This window comes from Octopus bimaculoides, chromosome 12, assembly GCF_046866305.1.
Source record: "Octopus bimaculoides isolate indiv1 chromosome 12, ASM4686630v1, whole genome shotgun sequence".
Classification (NCBI taxonomy): Eukaryota; Metazoa; Mollusca; class Cephalopoda; order Octopoda; family Octopodidae; genus Octopus; species Octopus bimaculoides.
The window spans coordinates 49,938,040-49,959,394 of record NC_142939.1 but is presented as its reverse complement, the minus strand read 5'-3'; the positions used below and the strand labels follow the sequence as shown (position 1 = coordinate 49,959,394).

The 21,355-nt window shown below is 38.1% G+C and overlaps 1 protein-coding gene across 2 annotated transcripts; it reads left to right on the top strand.

Annotated features, from left to right (window-relative positions):
- The first annotated feature begins 1,246 nt into the window (after positions 1-1,246).
- On the top strand, positions 1,247-20,833 carry LOC106875369 (uncharacterized). Of its 2 annotated transcripts, none has more exons than XM_014923465.3 (10): positions 1,247-1,432; positions 9,501-9,687; positions 10,248-10,378; positions 10,810-10,873; positions 11,448-11,782; positions 12,187-12,370; positions 13,617-14,026; positions 14,332-14,538; positions 15,539-15,617; positions 17,121-20,833. In XM_014923465.3, the coding sequence occupies exons 1-10, from the start codon at positions 1,409-1,411 to the stop codon at positions 19,859-19,861; spliced, it is 4,362 nt and encodes a 1,453-aa protein (XP_014778951.1). In that variant the 5' UTR covers positions 1,247-1,408; the 3' UTR covers positions 19,862-20,833. The 2 variants fall into 2 exon arrangements, with proteins under 2 accessions (XP_014778951.1, XP_014778952.1); XM_014923466.3 differs by lacking the exon at positions 1,247-1,432 and adding an exon at positions 7,729-7,865.
- The last annotated feature ends 522 nt before the right edge of the window (positions 20,834-21,355 follow it).

The window sequence follows — 21,355 nt, the reverse complement described above, 5'->3', positions numbered from 1 at the left end:
GTTTGGGTTCAATTTACAAAAATAAAAGAAAAATGAGACAAAAAATGTAGTATCATAATAAAAAAAGATTTTCTTGTTGTTGCCAGACATTTTGTCCAAGATTTTTTTTCTGCTGTAGCTACATATTACAACAAAAATTAAAATAACTAAAAATTCTCTCTTAGTATTTCTTGATGAACTTGGATTTAAGTCTTATATACCTATGGGCCTTATATGCCATCTAATTTGTAAAATATATATCTATGGGCCTTATATGTCATCAAATTTGTAAAAAAGACTCTCAGTCTTTTGTGGGTGGGGGAATCAACTAATTCCAATACTTTTTTGAGATAATCCTTAAAAGTTTATTCTTGTGGATGCTTACCTTGACTAACTCAAAGTTAAAGAACCATTATGTTATGCAATCACCTTTTATTTTACTGAGCTGTTAATACCAACTACTTTGAAAGGTTTGTTGTAAGATACTCAAATTTAATAAGTTAGATTGCTCTAAAACATCTTTGCACAAGTTTGTGTAAGTCTGCAATTCTGGGGAGATTTCCTCTAGTAAGAAATTTCTTGACTTGAGTAGAAAATTTAGGGATTCTAATGATGAAATTGTGTTTTAGTTGAAAAATTCATTATTACAATTCACGCCATTTTTGCTAGATTTATTTTCTTTGTTGATTTTAAGGTTGTTTAATGTTAAATTAATATGAAGCAGATAATTCAATCCGATGAATTCTCTACAACGATTCATTGTAGACAGGACAATTTTTTTATCATATGTAGGGAAAAACCAGGATGGTGAACTGGTCAAGGAGGGAAGTGCATAAAAGTTGGTTAAGAAACAGTGATTTATGTGTATTTATGTGTCTATCTTGTTGCATTAAAGTAGGTATTTATTTACAGATAAGTGGTCAGAACTATGCAAAGTAAAATGAGCTGGACTATAGACACAGCACATCAATGCAATGAGATAAAAGCATTAATTTTTGGTCTGTGCAAATCAACTCTAAATCTAAAATATTCATTGAAGGGAGATAAATTAATTCATGCAACTGACAGGCATGAATTTCTTGCTGTTTAAATTTCAAGCCATGAATTTCTCGTTGTTTAAAATACATCATCTCCACGTTACTAAGTAATAATCTATGACACACAATTCAGCAACACTCATAATTAATTATCACAATTAAATGACACACATACACACAATATTTAAAATTCTTGAAATCCAGAAGCAGCAAGCATTATCTCCCTTGTTGACAGGAGAGTTCCACAGAGGTTCTGAACTGTTTATGGCTCAGTAAATTCCAATTAATTTATTTAAAACCAACGACGGATATTCATAAATACATATATATACATACACACACACATATATATACACATGTATGTATGTGTGTGCGTAGCTTAAAGAACGAACATGAGCGAACAAGAGAATTCCACGGTAATTATTTGTATTATATCATTGTTTGTAGCCAAAGTGCAAGTTTGAGATTCCGTAACACAGATCACACATTTTCCCTGTCTCTATCTATTCAATACACTATATATATGTCATACAGAAACGCCTGTAGACGATTTCAGTACTATTACATATAAAAAATCATATAAGATACACAAAAAATCCCCTGCCTTTGGTATATAGTCGTGTTTTGTAGTGCGAGTATAAAAAGCTATTAATATCTGCTGATATTAATATAAAAAAGAATTTATAGTAATATATACTCATGTACAGGAGTGCATAGACTCCTACATTCGCGTATATTTATATAGTTTAAGATATTGGGTTTATATTTTGCAGATGTCTTCCTAATTAAGGATGACGTTTCATAAGAAATCGAAAAGTAGATTCTCTAATCATTTCTTCGTAGGTATGAAAGCTGAAGATGAACTTGTTTCTTGTTCTCGATTACACCATTTTCATTTTTGCAGTTAAAAGTAAAAACATGCCTAACAACCTCTCATATACACACCTCCACACAATCATTATCCTCCTTCAACGATGTTTGTGTCTATCTATCTATCTATCTATCTCGCTATATATACACACACACACAAAGACAAAAATACTGTTTCCCATGTGAACTCCTTTTTCACGTTTTATTTGTCGGTTTGTTCGCTTGTTAGTTACTTCCCTTAAAAGAAAAAGCATGAATGTCACCTAATCACATTCACTTGTTTACTTAAGATGTGTGGGTGATGGATGAGTTATCAAGGCTATATACTTAACAATATTCACTTTCAACCTATTACATTCTGAGTTCTAATTCCTCCAGAGAAGCTTCCATAAAAGTACCAGTAATATACTGTGGGACATTCAAGTACAGTCGTCTCTTCCTTTATAATTATCATCATCATCATTAGTTATTTATTTCTCTATGTCTTTTTGCCAATCTGTGTTTCTTTTGTCAACGTCCGTACCTCCTTGTCCGTGTACCATATTTATTGATGAAGGCGAAACACTGATTTACGTCTTCGATATTTTCTCGACTCGATAAACCACTGCTGTAGAGCTGATTATAGCGATGTATACTGTACTTCTCCAACAAAGAAGTAACTAAATTCACCCCTTTTTTTCCTTCACAAGCTTCTCAACTAACCATCTCCAAAATGAGGAGCACATATTAAAATTCTTAAATATTGTTGACATTATGTATCTGAATCCTAATGGAGTGTGCATTTTTACGGGCCGACCAAAGCCTTGTGAGTGGATTTAGTTGACGGAAACTGAAAGAAGCCCACCGTATATATATATATATATATATATATATATAAAGATGAGAATGTGTGTCTGTGTGAATCCCTAAAACTTGAGAACTATACAATCAATTTCATTCAAATTCAAATTTTACACATGCCTTACTTAAGGTCCATGTAGTGTCATAGGCCAAAAAATTTTCTAAACTTCTTGCCTAGTGCGAGCCCAGAGCAATATCATATCTCCTCCACTATTTCAGTATTACGTGTCAAAAGTGAAACAATAACATCTCTCTATTGAAATGTCAGATATGTTCACTTTAATACTGAAACTATTAAAGTAAAACTATTATCTCACATATATACAAGCATATATACATACATACATATATATAATATACATGTTATATGGACTGTTAGATATGTAATTCGTCTGAGTTCCGTGTGTCACTGTGGGAGTTCATTGTTTCATTGTTGTTGTCTTCTGTGACTGGTGTAGTAAAATGTCATTGATATATATGGCAGACATGACTTTTGTTTATTAACACAACGAACATTGGGTGAGTGCGTTCTTTGTATGTAATTGAATAATAAATGTAATAGTTAAATTGTACAACTCGTTGTGTTATCTCTGTAAGTCACCCGAGGGAAATACAACAGAGTCTATTGGCGTCGCCGATAGGTCTGATAGGATTACATGCTTACTTTACCGTAAAATTATTCATCGTAATAACAATGGCTGAAAAACAGACTGTACAACTTATTAAATTGTTTAGGGAACAAATGGACAAGCAAATGCAACAACATAAGAGAGATACGGATACTCTGTTAAAACTGTTTGGTGCTCGACAAGTTGAAGGCGATCCTAGTGGCTATTTTTCAGCTGCTTCGACAACGGTGTCGATTCCACCATTTGCTGCATTTGATTCAACGACAGAACTATGGCCTGATTACTGGTCAAGATTCCTTACGTTTGTGGCTGCTAATGCTGTACCTGAAAAACGCATGGCACAAGTGTTCCTGACCAATCAGACTGCTACTGTTTACAAGCAACTTGCTAATCTGGCTACCCAACAAAATCTGCCTAAAGATATCAACAACTTGACAATGGACGAAATCTTTGACTTCATGAAGGAACAGTTCGACCCAAAACTTTTCATTGTAAGAGAGCGTTTCAAGTTTTAGAGTGATATGCAGCGGAAGCCAGCCGAAACTCTCCAGGAGCTGGCAGCACGTATACGCCAGGATGCAGCTACCTGTGATTTTCCAGCGATCACCAACCCACAGGATGAAGCTCTGAGACAGAGATTCATATGTTCAGTCAATAATGAAGCGGTTCTGAAGGCGCTTTTTAAGATAAAAGACACAGAACTAGATTTTGCTTGTGCTGTCCAAGTTGCCATCAAGACTGAAGACGCAGCAAAGGTTGCAAAAGAAACTGTTTACGGTTCCAAAACCAAGCAGGTGTACAAGGTCCAACAGAACAAGAACAAGAAAAAGAGTCCTCAAAAGAAACATCAGCAGTCTTATTCCACAAACCAGGAGAAATGCTACCGATGTGGAAAGGCCCACAAAGCAACAGACTGTCCTTTCAGAGAAACCAAATGTCATTTTTGTGACAAAAAGGGACATTTGCAAGCGGTGTGTAGAAAAAAACAACATCAGCAACGCAATGGCCACTCACAAACTCCCGTGAAAAGAATCACAAAAGCTGAGCTGGTCAAGGCGATCCCAGGTGAAGTTTCCCGAGACACTCACAGTTTAATTGTGCCAGTAACAATCCAGAACAGACTGTTCACAATGGAATTGGACACTGCTACTACAGGCAATTTTGTTTCCTTGTCAGTCTGGAAACAACTTGGAAGACCAAAGCTGCAAGATGTCAAGCATCGCTATGAATCTGCCAGCAAGCACAACCTGCCTGTTCTAGGAACTTTCGTGGGCCAAACCAAGGATCCAACAACTGGTAAGCAGGATCTTATACCTTACATAGTCACCAAGATCTCTGATCTTAATTTGCTGGGTCGGAATGCTATCCAGACTCTGGGAATTTCTGTGGACACTGCTCTAGGTTTGAAAAACATAGACAGCCAAGCCAAGAGGGAAGGGGCTGAAGTGATGTATCCAAAGACTTCAAGTGAGCCCTATGTTTCCCTGCAGCAAGATTGTCACAACATGTGTGATGAATTTCCAGATCTTTTCAAGCAAGAATTGGGATGTCTCAAGAACTTTGAACTGGAAGTGAAGTTCAAATCGGACGCAACACCAGTCTTTCACAAGGCACGTCCGGTCCCATTTGCTCTTCGTGATGACCTAGACAAAGGTTACGAAGAAGGCATCGCCAAGGGAATATGGAAGCCAGTTCAGTTCAACGAATACGGAACGCCAGTGGTACCGATTCGTAAAGCACACGCTTCAAGCAACCTGAAGCCCAAACTACGGATTTGTGGTGACTACTCTGTGGGAATTAATGACCAACTTGCTGATCACCGTCATCCAATGCCACTCCCTGTTGAACTGATGCAGAAACTCGGAGGTGGATTCGGATATACAAAGATAGACCTTGCTGATGCCTATAATCAGATCAAGCTGGCTCCAGAGAGTCAACGCAGACTTGCACTCAGCACTCACCGTGGAGTACTCCTGCAACAACGACTCCCTTTCGGAATCAGGTCAGCACCTGGTTACTTTCAGGAGATCATGGAAAACCTGACCCATGATCTACCTGGAGTGGCTGTCTTCCAGGATGACATACTTGTCAGTGGGAAATATGCAAACAGTCACCTAAACAACCTAAAGTGTCTGCTCACACGTCTAAGCGACAATGGACTCAGATGTTGCCGTGAAAAGTGCCAGTTTGCACTACCCAGTGTAGAATACCTTGGACACATTTTGTCAGCTGAAGGGATCACGAAGGGATCCAAGGTCGAAGCAGTCTTAAAGATGCCATCTCCAACGAACGAATCAAGCTTGAAATCTTTCCTAGGTTCAGTTCAGTTTTATGGAAAGTTTATTCCAAACCTAGCCAGTATAGCAGAGCCACTCTATTGCCTTACAAAAAAGTCAACTATTTGGAAGTGGGGAGATGAGGAACAGTCAGTTTTTGATCACTTGAAAGATGTACTTTCATCAAGTCAAGTTCTGATACACTTCGATCCAAACAAAACTTTGGGATTGGCTTGTGACGCATCAAACGTTGGTATTGGAGCAGTCCTGTTTCGCCGCTATCCTGATGGAAGCGAGCGCCCAATAGCCAATATGTCCAAGACTCTCACTTCTGCACAGCGTAACTACAGTCAAATTCAAAAGGAAGCCCTGGCTATCATATTTGGCTTGCAGAAGTTTTACCAGTATTTGTACGGTCGTAAATTCATACTTGTGACTGACCACAAGCCACTGACATCACTATTCAGTCCGAGGAAAGGGACGCCACTTCTCGCTGCTAACAGACTAGCACGATGGGCCCTGTGGCTGAACCAGTTTGACTACACCATTGAATATCGAAAATCAGCAGATCATGCCAATGCAGATGCCCTCAGTCGCTTGCCATTCGGTGATGACAACGACTTTGACAGAAAGGAAAATGGTGAAGACATAGACATGGTGTGTGCCATCAAAGCTCTTAGTATTCAAGTCCAACCTGTGGATGCTAATCTCCTCCGTCAAGAGTCAGGGAAAGATCCAGTGATATCAACAGTGATGCGCTACGTCCGTGAAGGCTGGCCACCAAAGAACATGGAGATCAATGACGAAGTCAACAAGTTCCGTAAGTTATCAAACTCACTTAGTATCTGCCATGGATGCCTTATACATGGATCTAGAGATGTGATTCCACATAGCTTGCAGCCAAAGATCCTCAATCTTCTGCATCTTGGACATTTTGGCATGGAACGCATGAAACAACTAGCAAGAACTGCTGTTTATTGGCCTGGTATCGATGCTGCTATAGAGATAGCCAGTCGACGATGTGATTCGTGCAACAAACATCAAAGGCAGCCATCTAAGCCTCCAGTTCACCCATGGATGTTACCAGAAAAGCCGTGGAGCCGCTTACACCTGGACCACGCAATAAATTTTATGGGTAGAGATTGGCTGGTGATCACAGATGCTTATTCCAAGTACCCATGCATTCATCCTACTTCCTCCACGTCCTCCAAAGCCACTTTAAATCTGCTTGAGGAAGACTTTGCACACTTCGGATTTCCTCACACATTGGTCACCAATAACGCACCAACTTTTACGTCTGGGGAGTTCCAGAGCTGGTGCAAAGAACGTGGGATCACACACCTGACAGGTGCACCTTACCACCCAGCTACCAACGGAGCAGCGGAACGTTTGGTGCAGACCTTCAAACAAGCTCTGAGGAAGTCTTCTCTTCCGCCGACACGAGCACTTCAAGAATTCTTGATGCAGTACCGGAGAACACCGACATCCTGTGGATTCTCTCCGAGTGAACTTTTGAATCACCGGCAGATACAAACAAGGATTGATTCTCTGCTGCCATCGCCAGCACACATTGCTCAAGGCAAACAGTCTAAGGAAGCAGATAAGTCTCAGGTGACTCCAAGCTCGGCTGATGTCGCTAAAGTTATCAGGCAGTACAAGGCCGGAGATCCTGTGTATGCACTATACTATGGACCTCGCCGAGACAAAGATCCCCGATGGGTACCAGCAATCATTAAGAAGTCATTGGGTACTCGCTGCTTTAATGTGAAAGTCATACCTCATGGCCCGATGTGGAGACGACACCGGGAACAGCTGCGACCGCGGTACACAACTGAGGAAGACAATGAACCTGGTGATGCAGAAAACACTGTTTTTCAATTTGTAACAGATCACCCGATGGAGATCTCAGAAATTGTGCCACTAACTCAAAGACAAACCAGACCCAAGACCATGTTACCCGTTCCAGAGTATGGACCAGACAACCCAAGACAGTCCGAGAAAACCCGTAAAACCTAAGAGAGACTTTGCTGTTGATACTTCTTGTGTAGCATCAATTTCAGTGGGGAGCTGTTATATGGACTGTTAGATATGTAATTCGTCTGACGTTCCGTGTGTCACTGTGGTTCGTTTGAGTTCATTGTTTCATTGTTGTTGTCTTCTGTGACTGGTGTAGTAAAATGTCATTGATATATATGGTGGACATGACTTTTGTTTATTAACACAACGAACATTGGGTGAGTGCGTTCTTTGTATGTAATTGAATAATAAATGTAATAATTAAATTGTACAACTCGTTGTGTTATCTCTGCGAGTCACCTGAGGGAAATACAACAATATATATATTATGTGTCTATATATACAGGGTGTCCACAAAGTCTGGGTAGATGGAGTAAATAAAATCATAACATAAACAATTAAATATAAGAAATAATAATTTCTTAAAGTATGTGTTAATCCACATGTACCCAGACTTTGTGGACACGTGTCTCAAGCAATAATGTTCTCAGTCACACCTTCACAAAGCAGTCAATATTTCTTATAAATGCAGCACCTGTTACTTGGATTGATTGCATTTGAGTCATCTTCCAACATATACTTCACTTACCTGATAACATGTGTACTGCCCACTGCCATGGAAACTAGTGCCGTCCCTTTTACAAATCTAATGTCCCTTCTTTGTTTCATCTCACTGTTTATATTTATGACAGCCTAACAATTAACCTCCTAAAACAGGCATGAATATGTGGTTAAGGGGTTTGTTTCATGTCTATATGACCATGAGTTCAATCTCATTGTGCAGCATTAGGTCATCTATATAGCTTTGTTAGTGAAATTCAGGTGGGCTGTTTGTTCCTTGGTGGTAAATTTTTATGCGTAACACTACCACTTTACTCTTAAGGGATTTTAGCAAACTTTACTCTGCTGCAAGAATCCTAGCCTGCTCTCCAGTCTGAAGTGAACTTTATTTCCTTCTTTCCACCAGTCTTAGCATCATGGATAGGGGTCATGGATGTTGCCCTTCTCTTTCTAACTAAGCTATTGGAGAATAAAAAAAACAAAAGAGATCAGAAAGGAACCACTGTACCAAGGGTTAACACCTGGTTCCTAGGTATGGTGCTGGTTTATTTTTATATTCTCAGATGAATCTGGTAGAGCTAGAGATAGGGTATAGTGAGAAAATGGGTGGATTTAGAGAGGGAGGAAAGGAACAGAGCTTAAAGGAGGAGAGACATGTACATTGGGTGGACTTAGAGGGGGAGAGAGAAGCAGTGGCAAGTACATTAGGTAGAGAGAGAGAAAGAGAAGTGGTTGCAAGTACATTAGGTAGAGAGAGATTTTAAACGAAGGAGGGGCAGGTATATTGGGTGGAGTTGCAGAGAGAGAGAGGAGAGGTGGCAGGTACAGTGGGTGGAGATAAAGAGAGATTAAAGGAGTGACAGGTACATCCACCTAAAACATTTGAATACTTACTCCCACCCCAAATTGTTACCCCTATGTAATAAAGGACATTGTAATTAAACTGAAAATAATTGTAAACAGTTTGATTAGTTTATATATATTGTTTGTTAATGTAATTAAAATAAGAATAATTAATATTACAGACATTATTTATTGATATAATTAAAATAAAAATAATTAAAACAGATATTGTTTATTAACAAGATTAAAATAACAATAATGTGAATAAATAACTGGCCATATCTGGCCCAAACCCGTTTTATACTCAAACTGACCAGATTTGGCTTCTCACATCTAATCTATAATGTTATACTAAAAATATACAAACACATCAAAATTTCAAAGCTATGAAATATTGTATGATCTTTCATGATAACAAATGTAATCTTTCTCTTTTGTTTTCATTACAGTCCAAGCAGCATGGCATCATTTTGAAAGGCCATGAGATCATTTTGGACACGTGTACAGCTGAGAACTGCTGCAATGGGAAGATCCATTGCCCCTTCTGTGATATCAATCACTTCAAACCTACAAAATCACATCGGGTCAGAGATCACCTAGAGTTGCTACATCTCTCCTATGCAGTACAAGCTGAAGGTGGGTACGCAAAGATTCCTTCTTACATAATTCAAGAACTTCTCAGATGGAAGGGATTATTGCTGCTGTTGATGCTCACCCCAGTTTCCTCTTCCCTCTCTCCTTCCTCTCCCCTCCCTTCTCCCATTACTCCTCACACTCCTACTTCTCTCTTTGTCCTCTTCCCTGTACTCCTCTCCTTCCTTCCCTCCCCTGCCCTACTTCTCCCCTCCTATTCCCTTCTTTCTCCTCCTCTCCCCTCCTATTCCCTTCTTCCTCCTCCTCTCCCCTCCTATTCCCTTCCTTCTTTCCCCTCCTGTTTCTCATTCTCCCCTCTTTGTCCCCCTTCTTCCATCTCCCTCGCCTTCTCCCCCCTCTCTCCGTGGGTAACCACAGCGATTCTAGATGGGCTACATTGGCATGGAGTGGGGGGTAGGGTGGAGGGAAGATATTGAGTTGGAAAATTTCAAGACTACAAAATTGAAATTGGTGTTAAGATGGTGTTAAGATTGCATTTTTGATTGTAAAATTATTTCTATATCAGTGACTTGAAACCACGTAATTTTCTTTACTGATTTCAGATGTAACTATAGTGAAATGTTTCTGGTCTTGTGGTCAGATCGCTGGACATTATCATTGTCCTTACTGTCCTTCAAAATTGCTGAAGCGCTATGCCTTTACTCTGCACCTACATTCGCATATGAAGAAAATGGTATGTAAGTCTTTAAATATCCATTTTAAATTCTATGTTTATATAATGTTTAACCCTTTTGATACCAACCTACTTGAGACTGCTCTGGTTCTATGATATAAACTTCCTATTTTAAAGCAATCTAAATTAAAACCTTTCTTGTGAATTTATGCTCTCAACTTAATAATAACAAAGTCATTTTGCTTAATTCTTTATTAATTGAAACATAGGTAGTGCATTTCAACAGAAATTTGGTTACGAAAGGGTTAAATGTCTTGAGATGAGTCATTGTTTCATATAGTTGTAGTTTTGTGCACTCCTCATGTCTGTGGCTTAGTGGATAAAAAGTGTTACTTTTAGTTTAGAAAAGTGGATAGTAAATGATGATTATTATGATGATGATGTTTTACAATGAGATGTTACTAATATTTGAATACAATATTTCATTTAAGGGCAAGGATAAGAGCTGTATCTCTGTGCCAGATCCAAAATATCCAAATACTATCAAAGGATATGGTAAGGTTTTATTATTATTATTATTATTATTATTATTATTATTATTATTATTGAGTGAGAGCAATGCATGCCATCAGAGTGACACTGGAGTACAAATATACAATGCCCGGTATACCCATCATGACACCCATCTGATAAGGGTACACCAGTCACATGCATCACAACCATATGTGCAGGACATGGTGATTTCATATCAAGATAAACAGCACATAACTTTGCAGGTGGTCTAGGGGAGCAGTAACTTCAGAAAATAGTTGACTTGGGCTGTGATGATTCACCCACTTTATACCACTATGGAAAGTGGGTATAAAGCAATTAACGTCGATGATTATCTTAAGTGATGGATATATGTGGTTCTTGACTTTTTGATGTTCAGGGAGAAGATATGTTACTCTAGCTAAATGATGTCTCAGTATCTGTGAAATGGTGATAGGCTTTATTAACCCCGTGAGCTTAGGGCAATAGATGTTGTAAAGACCATGTTTCTTCCAACTGTCTTTAATGGACTTCGTACTTTGGTCTTTCACTCTTTTTTTTTACGATTTAAGAAAAAAAATCTTCCATCTTTCTTTAGGTAAAGAAATCCATCTTTGTAAGAACGAATCATGTTATAAACCTGCAGATGTGAAAACTACATCGGAAGCAACGACCCCTGCTGATGGGGAGAAAGCTTCAGAATCTTCACTTGATACTTCTGCAGTTGATGTACAAAGATCTGGACCACATTATCATTGCCCAGTTTGCAATGTTATGCGAAACCGACGGAGTCCACTCATTAACCATTTATGGCGCTGCATGGAACAGCCTCGCACTTCCAAAGCACTGACAGACAATTGGAGAAAGGCTACAATACTTTTGGAGAAAGATTTTGAGAACGTTCCTCATCCGCGTGATGTCGAAGGTTTAAAGGTAAGCTAACCAATGTCCTTGCTTTGTTTCTCATTAAATCCTTTACTTTTATGTAGTGGCTCATTAAAAATGGATGAAGATGGACAGTAGATTTAGTGCTGTTAATTTCTCCATTGGTTGAGGTGATGTGCAGCTATATGTATGATGCTTAATTTATAATTCTCTCCAGAAGAATGATCAACAAGGCCAACCCTGTTGTTGGATTTGAATTCAAAATTTTGATAAATATGAAGTAAATATTGTAATTCGTCCAATTCACTATCATTTTGTTGTAGAACACTAGTCAGATATCATTGAACTTTGAATATAGTGTCCACCAATCTGTTGTATGTACCCTAATAACAAATTGCATTTATATTTCATGTCGTAATGTAACCTCAGTCTATGTCTCTACTTTTTTCTAGTATCACCAGTCCATTGTACGTACCCTGAATGATCTACCCATGGAAAAGTGTTATGCTCCTGACTGTAACTGTGGCCATAAGTACCACTGTCCGTTGTGTACGAAGGAGAAATTCAAACCCAATTTCTTGCAACACCTTCAGTACCATTACTATGCTCACTGGAAGAGAAGGATCCAGTATAAAGGTACAGAGATATCCCACTTGTACTCACTGACACTCTGTCCCACTATATCTCACTGGTACTTTATTCCACTAACTCTCACCTGTACTCCCTGATACTCTATTCCTCTAATGATCAATGATAACTTTCTCTCACTAATACTCTATTCTACTATATCTCACTCATACTCTCTCCCACTATACCTCACTAGCACTCTATTTATATGCATTAATACTTTATCCTAATATACCTCGGATACTCTATTCCATTACATCCCACTGGTACTCTGTCTCACTGACACTCTGTCCTGCCGTATCTTGTTGATACTCTGTCTTATTGTAACGATGACTAGGTCACTTACGACAGACATTAATGCATAGCAGTAAATAATATGATTACAAAATAAAAGTGAATATAATTGGAAATTTGTTTTTTAAATGCCAATCATAGCTCTGTCATGATGCAATATCAGAAACAGGTTTCGGAAAGTATACAATTATATTACATATAGGAACAGTACTTTTACACTCCTCTTCAGTGTTTAAGTTGAGGGTGTCTTTAAATATATATATATATATGTATATATATGCATTGTACACTTGTGTGTACAACACTTGTAAATGTTTCCTCTATACATATATAGAAATGAAAAAGTATATATTTGATCTTTTAGCTCTTGTTTCAGTTATTGGATTGTGGCCATGCTGGAGCACTACCTTAAAGTGTTTAATTGAACGATTTGACACTAATATTTTTTTTTAAAGCCCAGTACTTAATCTGCCGGTCTCTTTTACCGAACCACTAAGTTAGTGGGATGTAAACAAGCCAACACTGGTTGTCAAGCAGTGCAGAACACACACATATATGTGTATGTATGTATATATGTATGTATATGTATGGCGTTAGGAAGGGCATCCAGCTGTAGAAACTCTGCCAAATTAGATTGGAGCCTGGTGTTGCCATCCGGTTTCACCAGTCCTCAGTCAAATCGTCCAACCCATGCTAGCATGGAAAGCAGACGTTAAACAATGATGATGATGATGATGATGATGATGATGATTGTGTGTGTGTGTGTGTGTGTGTGTACATATGACATGTTTCCTCACAGTTTGTTTACCAAATTTGCTCATAAATATAGTAGAAGTCACTTGCTCAGGGTGTCACAGTGGGACTGAACCTGAAACCATATGGTCGATTGCAGATCAAGCTTCTTAACCACACAGCCATGATTGCTCCTAATTAAATATTTTATTTTTATTCTATTTTACAGAATACTCAGTGCTCCTCTGTAATGGACGTTGTGAGCTTGAGAAAGGTTGTAATAAAATCCGCTATCACTTTCACTGCCCCATTTGCGGATCGACCCGGCGGCGGCGCAAGAGCTTTGCTCGGCATTTAAAGATCTGTCCTGGGCCTGTCTGTCTGAAAGTCTTGAAGCAGGATGAGTCGAGTGTAACAGCAATAGAGAATTTTTCTGTCATCGGAGAATCTGGGCAGAAACTAAAAGAGGAAAAGACAAATGCCAACGTGGACCTGTGTCCTTCGTTTCTTGTGGCTGAAAACGGTAACATTGGAGAGAATGAGAAAACTGGGGAACCACCATCGGAAGTAACACATGAGGATAAGGATGTTGAGGAAGGTGAAGTGTTATGTGAACCAAAATCCTTGGAAGATTTACAGGTATCTCCTTCACTATTTATTCTACACATATTGCACCTGTGATTTCATGTTCAGTCCAACTCCACTACACCATGGGCAAGTGTCTTGTGCTATAGCTCTGGGTTGCCTGTGTGAGTGGGTGGTTATATAACAAGCATTCATACGTTCTTGAATATTTTGTTAACCAGATCCAAACCCTTTTATTTAATTATTTCTTTTACAGTAGGCCAGGGCCCTCGTTATTTCCTTAGTGAAGTCACCTTTCCTGTACCAAACATGTAATAAATTAATTCCCCCCCCCCGTTTTCTCCTCTTTATTTTCGCAGGTCTATGAACACGTGATTGCCAGGTTGTCTAATGAATGTGTCGATGCTCTTCGTGATAAAGGCAACGTTGAGGAGATCTTTTCTGATATTGCCTTACATACTGGTGCTAAATTGATTTGGAGCGCAGGAGAACTGGGGAGTCTTCTTGTACGTGAATTAGTAGGAAATTTGAAAGTTCTAGAAATGACAAAAGACTTGGTGTTAAAAGTAAGAATTTCACTTCTAGCTTTGCAGAGTAAAATCAAACAAAAATTTCTGAAATCATTATTGACTCTTGTCTGTCTTTTCTTTTTTGTTTTTTTTTTTTAATCTTGTATTTTTTTGGGGTTTTTTCTTTTTCATACTGACATATGTGTTGGTTATGTTTGCAAATTCATGCAGTGACATGATACAAACTGCTGCTGTTGTTGCATGTTTAGCTAGGAATTGCACACATAATTCTCTTGGTTATTGTCATTTCTCACCTGGCATAGAATAAAACTGTAAAATAAAGACATTTCAGTATTTTGTCTAATTAACGTACATTTAAAAAGAAAATAAACAAACAAAAGTTTATATCATAAAGCTAAAAAACATTTAAAAAAAACCCATATAAGGTCACCTGATTTATCATTATGTCAACATCCATAGAAAATTATCATCTGGCATTTATTTCTGTACAAACAGGTGCTAGCATGGCTGCGTGGTGAAGAAATTTATTTTCCATCCACATGGTTCCAAGCTCAGTCCCACTGTGTGGCACATTAGGCAGGTGTCTTTTACTACAGATCCTGGCCAGTTAAAGCCTTGTGAATGGATATGATAGACAGAAACTGAAAGAAGCCTGGGGTGTGTGTATGAGTGTATACACATAGACATATATATATATATATGCATATATATATCATCATCATCATCATCATTTAACATCCGCTTTCCATGCTAGCATGGGTTGGACGATTTGACTGAGGACTGGTGAAACCAGATGGCAACACCAGGCTCCAATCTGATTTGGCAGAGTTTCTATAGCTGCATGCCCTTCCTAACGCCAACCACTCTGAGAGTGTAGTGGGTGCTTGTTAGTAAATTTTGAAAAATTTGACTTGTATGTCAAAAAGTATGTTATTTTCTCTCTACACACACTGTGGTTTCTCTAAATGCAAGCTGTGACATTTTCTACACGTGCTTTTCCTGTTTGGCCTAATCGTCTTTACTGTTTTCTTTTCAGGCCATTATCGGAGATCCGAATACAGAACAAGTTACTCCCACAAAACAATACGAAGAGAAAAATACTCAGACTGATGAAGGTCAGTGAACTATTTTCTTAATGGCCATATGAGGCATGTAGTTTAATATCAGAACCCCACTCCCCAATGACCGACTACATTTGAAAGAGAATTAACAAATGTTATGGCCAGGAACGTGGCACAAGTGAATCAAAGGACCCAGTCTTCAGTTGGTGTCGGATTGGAATTGTTTTCCATACAACATTACATGTGTATTGTTTGCATAAGGAAGATGGTTTATTTCTTATCTCAATTATTTTTATAGCTAGGTGGATATTCCTTACTACTAACCACTCACCTGTAAAGTAGAAAGTGGAGTATGCTAGTCGATACTCCTTATTATTACCTGTTCAACTGTGAAGTAGGGAGTAGATATACTGGACGGTACACCTTCTTACCATTAACCAACTGTGAAGTAAAGAGTAGAGATATGTTGGATGGTATTCTTTCCTACTGCTGTCCAGTCAACTGTGAAGTAGGGAGTAGATTATACTAGATGATACTCTTCCTTGTCTTTGACTAGTTGAGAGGTAGGGAGTGAAATTTTTGTTTTTCTCAGTCAAGTAGAATAGACTGCAAGGTGATATACACAGGATGGGGAGGAGCCTTGTCAATACCTTCAACACCAGCATTCAATAGGTATTATAATGGTTGCAGTAGATAGACTTGAGCTATTAACCATTTGGTCAATAGGCCTGTAGTCCAGCATCTTAAATACACAATCAACAATCCATTAATACTTGCAAGAAAATGGTTGACAAATTGACATTAGTGTGTTGGCCCAAACCCTTTATGATATTTCCTGCTTTTTGTGTTCTTGCCCCGGTCAACTTTGTCTTTCATCCTTCTGGGCAAGGGATTGGCAAAATTGTGAGAGATGTTGTTGTTCTTTTGGCTCTTTACATCTTGAATTCAACTGTAAAATAGGGGGTGGAGACATACTGCGGTTAGCTTTGTCTTTTATTCTTTCAGGGTCGATAAAATGAAGTACCAGTTACAGGACTTGATGTAATTGACTGTTCCCTTACCCTAAATTTGGTCACTTTGTGCCTTAATTAGAATCAATTATTATATGAAGGTGGTGGAATAGTAGAACTGTTAAAACACTAGAAGAAATGTTTTGTGGTATTTTTCCAACTCTTTACATTTTGAGTTCAATTCTTACTGAGATCAACTTTGCTTTTTATCCCTCTAGGGATGATGAGATCAAATACTGGAGTCGAGGGAATTGACTAGGCCTTCCTTCCCTTAAAATTGCTGGCCTTGTGTCTAAATCAAAATGCCATAAAGGCAGAATCGCTAGAATGTCAAAAAATGTACTTTGTGGTGTTTGACTCCGGCTCTTTACATTGTGAGTTCAAATCCTGTTGAATCAACTTTGTCTTTCATCCTTTCGGTGGGATCAATAAATTAAAGCTCTGTTTAAGTTTGGGGTTGATAGTATTGACTACTCTCCACCCCTCAAAATTGCTGGCCTTGTACTTTAATCAGAAACCATTATTTATTTATTTATTTTTTTTTCAGATTTGTACCCAAAGAATTGTATGGATGCTAGCATGCAAGTTGAAGTCAGCCTGCTGTCAGAGCAGAAAATTCCATCGTCACTTGAAATGAATCCCTCCAACACATTTAATGGTGATAAAACGCCAGAAAACATCTGTTCTAACCAGTCTTCAAAGCAGCTGAACAAACGGGCATTAAATAATTGTGACAAAGATACAAAAGTTACTTTGAAAGAATACAGCTCCAAAAGATCTAAAGATAATGGTGAGAAACATCCTGAGAGTCCAGCAGCCAGTTTGGTGGCCTCGCCATCTTCTCCCAGAAAACGTGGGCGGCCTCGAAAACTAAACAACTGTTTGAACCCAAGCAATATTAAAGTTCGAAAAGTTGACTTAACCCAAGTAGATTTACAAAGTCCAGGTGCTAAACCAATCAAAAGGAAAAGAGGAAGGCCAAGGAAAGAGATTAGCAATAAAGTTAACGCTTCTGAAGAACCTGTTTATGAAAAAGATCTTGATGAGGCTTATGACATGACCCCAGATGCTGATAGTCACCTGTTGAATAGCAAACGCTATTCTACCCGTGGGAAGAAAATAGATTTTTCATTCCTTGTGGGAAAACCCAAGAAAAATGAACTCTTTAAAATGAACACCGAGAATGGTTTAAACGACTCAAGTGATGAAGACTCTCCATCTTCAGAAACAGTTGGTGCCAGTTGCTCAGTCAGTGGTAAACCTGATGAGGCTATGTTAATTGATGACAGTTCTGAAACTAATAAGCTTATAAAGGCTGAGGGTAACACTAGTAGTAGTATTAACGATAATAGTAATAAGAACAATGATGATGATGATAATGGCAGTACTGTTCAAAGTGATACTGTTAGTCAGAAGAATTCTAAAGCAGCTTCAACTAGTGCTAATCCTTCTAAATCAAAAGATTCTAGCAAAAGACCTAAATCTCGTGTTTTCAAGCCATTAGTAATGTCAGACGTTGCTGTATTACCTACCATCCGGGATTTATTCTCTTCCAAAAAAAGGCAAAGACAGAGAAATAGGAATGAATTAGCTGCTGCTGGTATAAGTGGTAGTGGACCATCGTCATCCTTATCATCATCATCATCTACTAGTGACGTAAATTCCAGGTATGCTGGGAACACTTTTAATCAAACTCTTAAAATTACAGAATCAAAACAGCTGTCATCTCACACTTATGACCTGCTTTGTTACCTGTGTGGCTTACCGGTTAATGAATTTCACATAATTACCGAACATTTAAAGCAAGTACACAACATAGAAAACCCATTGCGTTGTGATGTCTGTCAAAGAACTTTCGATCGATTGTTTGACTTAAAGAGTCACCTGTCTCGTAAACATGGACCATTTCCCGAGTTAGCTATTGTTCACTGTTCTGTATGTGGCAAAAGCTTTCAGGGTACTGCCAAACTGAATTGGCACATGAGTTTTATGCACAAAATCACTAAGGAGCCTGATCCGAAAAAGACTTCTATGAAATGTAATCAATGCAGTTTTGTGGCTCCGAACTATTCTGCTTTGATTAATCACAAAGAAACTCACGTAGATGATTCTAAGTTGTGCAATTTATGTGGGAAACTCTTTTCAAAAGGGAACCATTTAATTACTCATATTCAAGCTGTTCACACAAAAGAGAAAGCAGCTCAGTGTACGCAGTGTGGTAAACAGTTCAATCACATACGCTACCTCCGCACTCACATGAAACGACACGAAGGCATTAAGAAACACGAATGCAACTTATGTGGCTGGCGTTTCTTTGAAAGCAACACTCTTAAAGACCATTTAGAAACTCACAAAGACGTTAGCAAACGAAAATATCGTTTTACTTGTGACTATTGTGGTCAAAAACACATCAGTAAAGCTAACTTCAATGATCATCTCAACAAACACACCGGTAACAAACCACACAAATGTCAGCTGTGTGGCAAAGGGTTTGCTTTCCGCACAATGTTGATGAAACATCAGATTCATATCCACACTACAGAGAAACCATTTAAGTGTGCATGTTGTGATCGAGCGTTTAAATTTAAGTCAAAACTTATTCAACACATGGTCATTCATACTGGAATCAGTAAATATGTGTGTCAGAACTGTAACAAACCATTTTCGTGTTCGGCTACACTGAAACACCATCAGCCTCGTTGTAAAGGAGATAAATCATGGCAGCTGAGCAGAACGGTTATCAGTGATGGAATGACATTAACAGTTGATGGACTTCATCTGGAACAACAGCAGGTAGAGTCTGGTGAAAACATTGCCATTCCAGTGGGTGATCAAAACGACATTGTCATCGATATGTCGAACCTGTCTGGTATCCCAGAAGGCAACATTCTGCAGGCTGCTGCACAGGCTGCCCAGTTGATGGAGATGCCAGAAGTGTTTATGTGTAGTGAGTGTAATGCTGTCTTCTCCTCTCTAGCGCATGCTGAGAGCCATGTAACCACATGTCGTATTGATGTTGCTACTATCGACACACCGAACATTGAAATAAAGGTGTTAGACGACCAACAGAATACAAGCTTTGTTGAAACGGCAATTGCTGTTGATAATTCTTCCACAATTGCTGTTGATAATTCCTCCACAATTGCTGTTGATAATTCCTCCACAATTGCTGTTGATAATTCCTCCACAATTGCTGTTGATAATTCCTCCACAATTGCTGTTGATAATTCCTCCACAATTGCTGTTGATAATTCTTCCACAATTGCTGTTGATAATTCCTCCAACTGATCACATGTCAGTGGGGCATTATATTATTGAATAAAGAGTTTAAAAGTTCAAATCACATCACCAGCTCTGCTCTGCATGTTGTCCATAATGAAGACTTGGTTATAACTGGCTCAGTCCACCAAACTGTAAATAGGTACCATAGTGTAAATATATGACACTGCTATTCAGTAAGAACTCTATCATGAGCAAGTGATTTGTTAGCTTGCAATTTTTAAGTTCAAATCCTTGTGTGGGGTTTGGATAAGGTAATAAGAAGCACACTGCAGTGCATTCTTCCCTGAAATATTTTGTAGATATTTTATATACATGGAATTACCAAAATCTTCTTTGATTTGGTAGTCAAGGGGTTTTTTTTCTTTTTAATTTAAAGAGATTATTAATGTAAATATGATATAGTATTTACTGGGATCTCACTATTTATATAATAAGGAATAATCTCAATTCTTCGTCTTTGTTAACATTAAGAAGTTATCTTTGAATATTCAGTTATAGAGTTGTACAGAAAAAAAAAAAAACCTTGTAATGTTGTACAGACAAAAAAATAGCAAATTAAAAAAAAGAAAGAAAAGCATATACTGATGCAAGTGAAGTAATCTTCTGGAAGCCACTTTGAGGAACACTCACTAAATATTTCATTAAATATCATTATAAATGCACTGAGATCAAGCTTTGAGCTCCCAAGATGTAACCACATGTATTCTTTGTCCAATTGTCTCATATTTTATCTCTTCAAGGTATTGAATATGAAACTGAAGAACCTTACTTTGAATTTCATGACAATCAGAAATGTTGTTTTAAATTGATTTAAGTATATTTATAATGATTTGTGAAAATGAAGTCCTTGGTGAGTCCTGTTTAATATTGGTATTATAATATTTATTTTCACTTTAGTGTTTGTATTTTGGCCTTATTAAACTATACAACTTTTTTGTGATTGTAACCATATTTCTCAGAAGAGATTCATTCAATAGATTCTGGGTTTTTGTTGTTTTTTTTCTTTTCATCTTATTCATTCTGTGATCTGTTTCTGTGATTATATAACAACCAGTTTTAACATAGCAAACAGCCATGCCTCTCCCAGCACACATGCACACACACACACACACACACATTGACATTTCCTTGTTGTCAAGGATGTTTCCTAAGTTTCTTCATCAATGCTGAAGATTACCATTTTTAACAGCTGCGCTTTCTAAAGTTCAAGATCACAAAATCAACCCTGAAGCGATGAAAATGCTTGTTGTCTAAGTGGTTGTTGTTGGGTACCTTCCTCTCGTTCATTTCTTTTCCTTGTTCCTTTTTTTTTTTTTTTCACCCTTAGCTTACTACTGGAAAGTAATCCACACCAACAACTCTTTCTGGTTTTACTGTCTTTTCCTACATATTAGGTTGGATGCAGAATAAAAGAGTAATAATTCTTGCTGGAATAATACTACTAGTGGATAACACCAGATGAAATCTGAAGGTGGATGAACTTTTTACTGTACTGCACTA

Bases quoted from the DNA above. Each gene is read 5' to 3' on its own strand.
- LOC106875369 (XM_014923465.3), top strand. From the start codon at position 1,409: ATGAGCGAACAAGAGAATTCCACG. The intron at 10,874-11,447 runs GTAAGGTTTTAT...ATCTTTCTTTAG, and splicing joins AAATACTATCAAAGGATATG to GTAAAGAAATCCATCTTTGT. The intron at 11,783-12,186 runs GTAAGCTAACCA...ACTTTTTTCTAG, and splicing joins GTGATGTCGAAGGTTTAAAG to TATCACCAGTCCATTGTACG.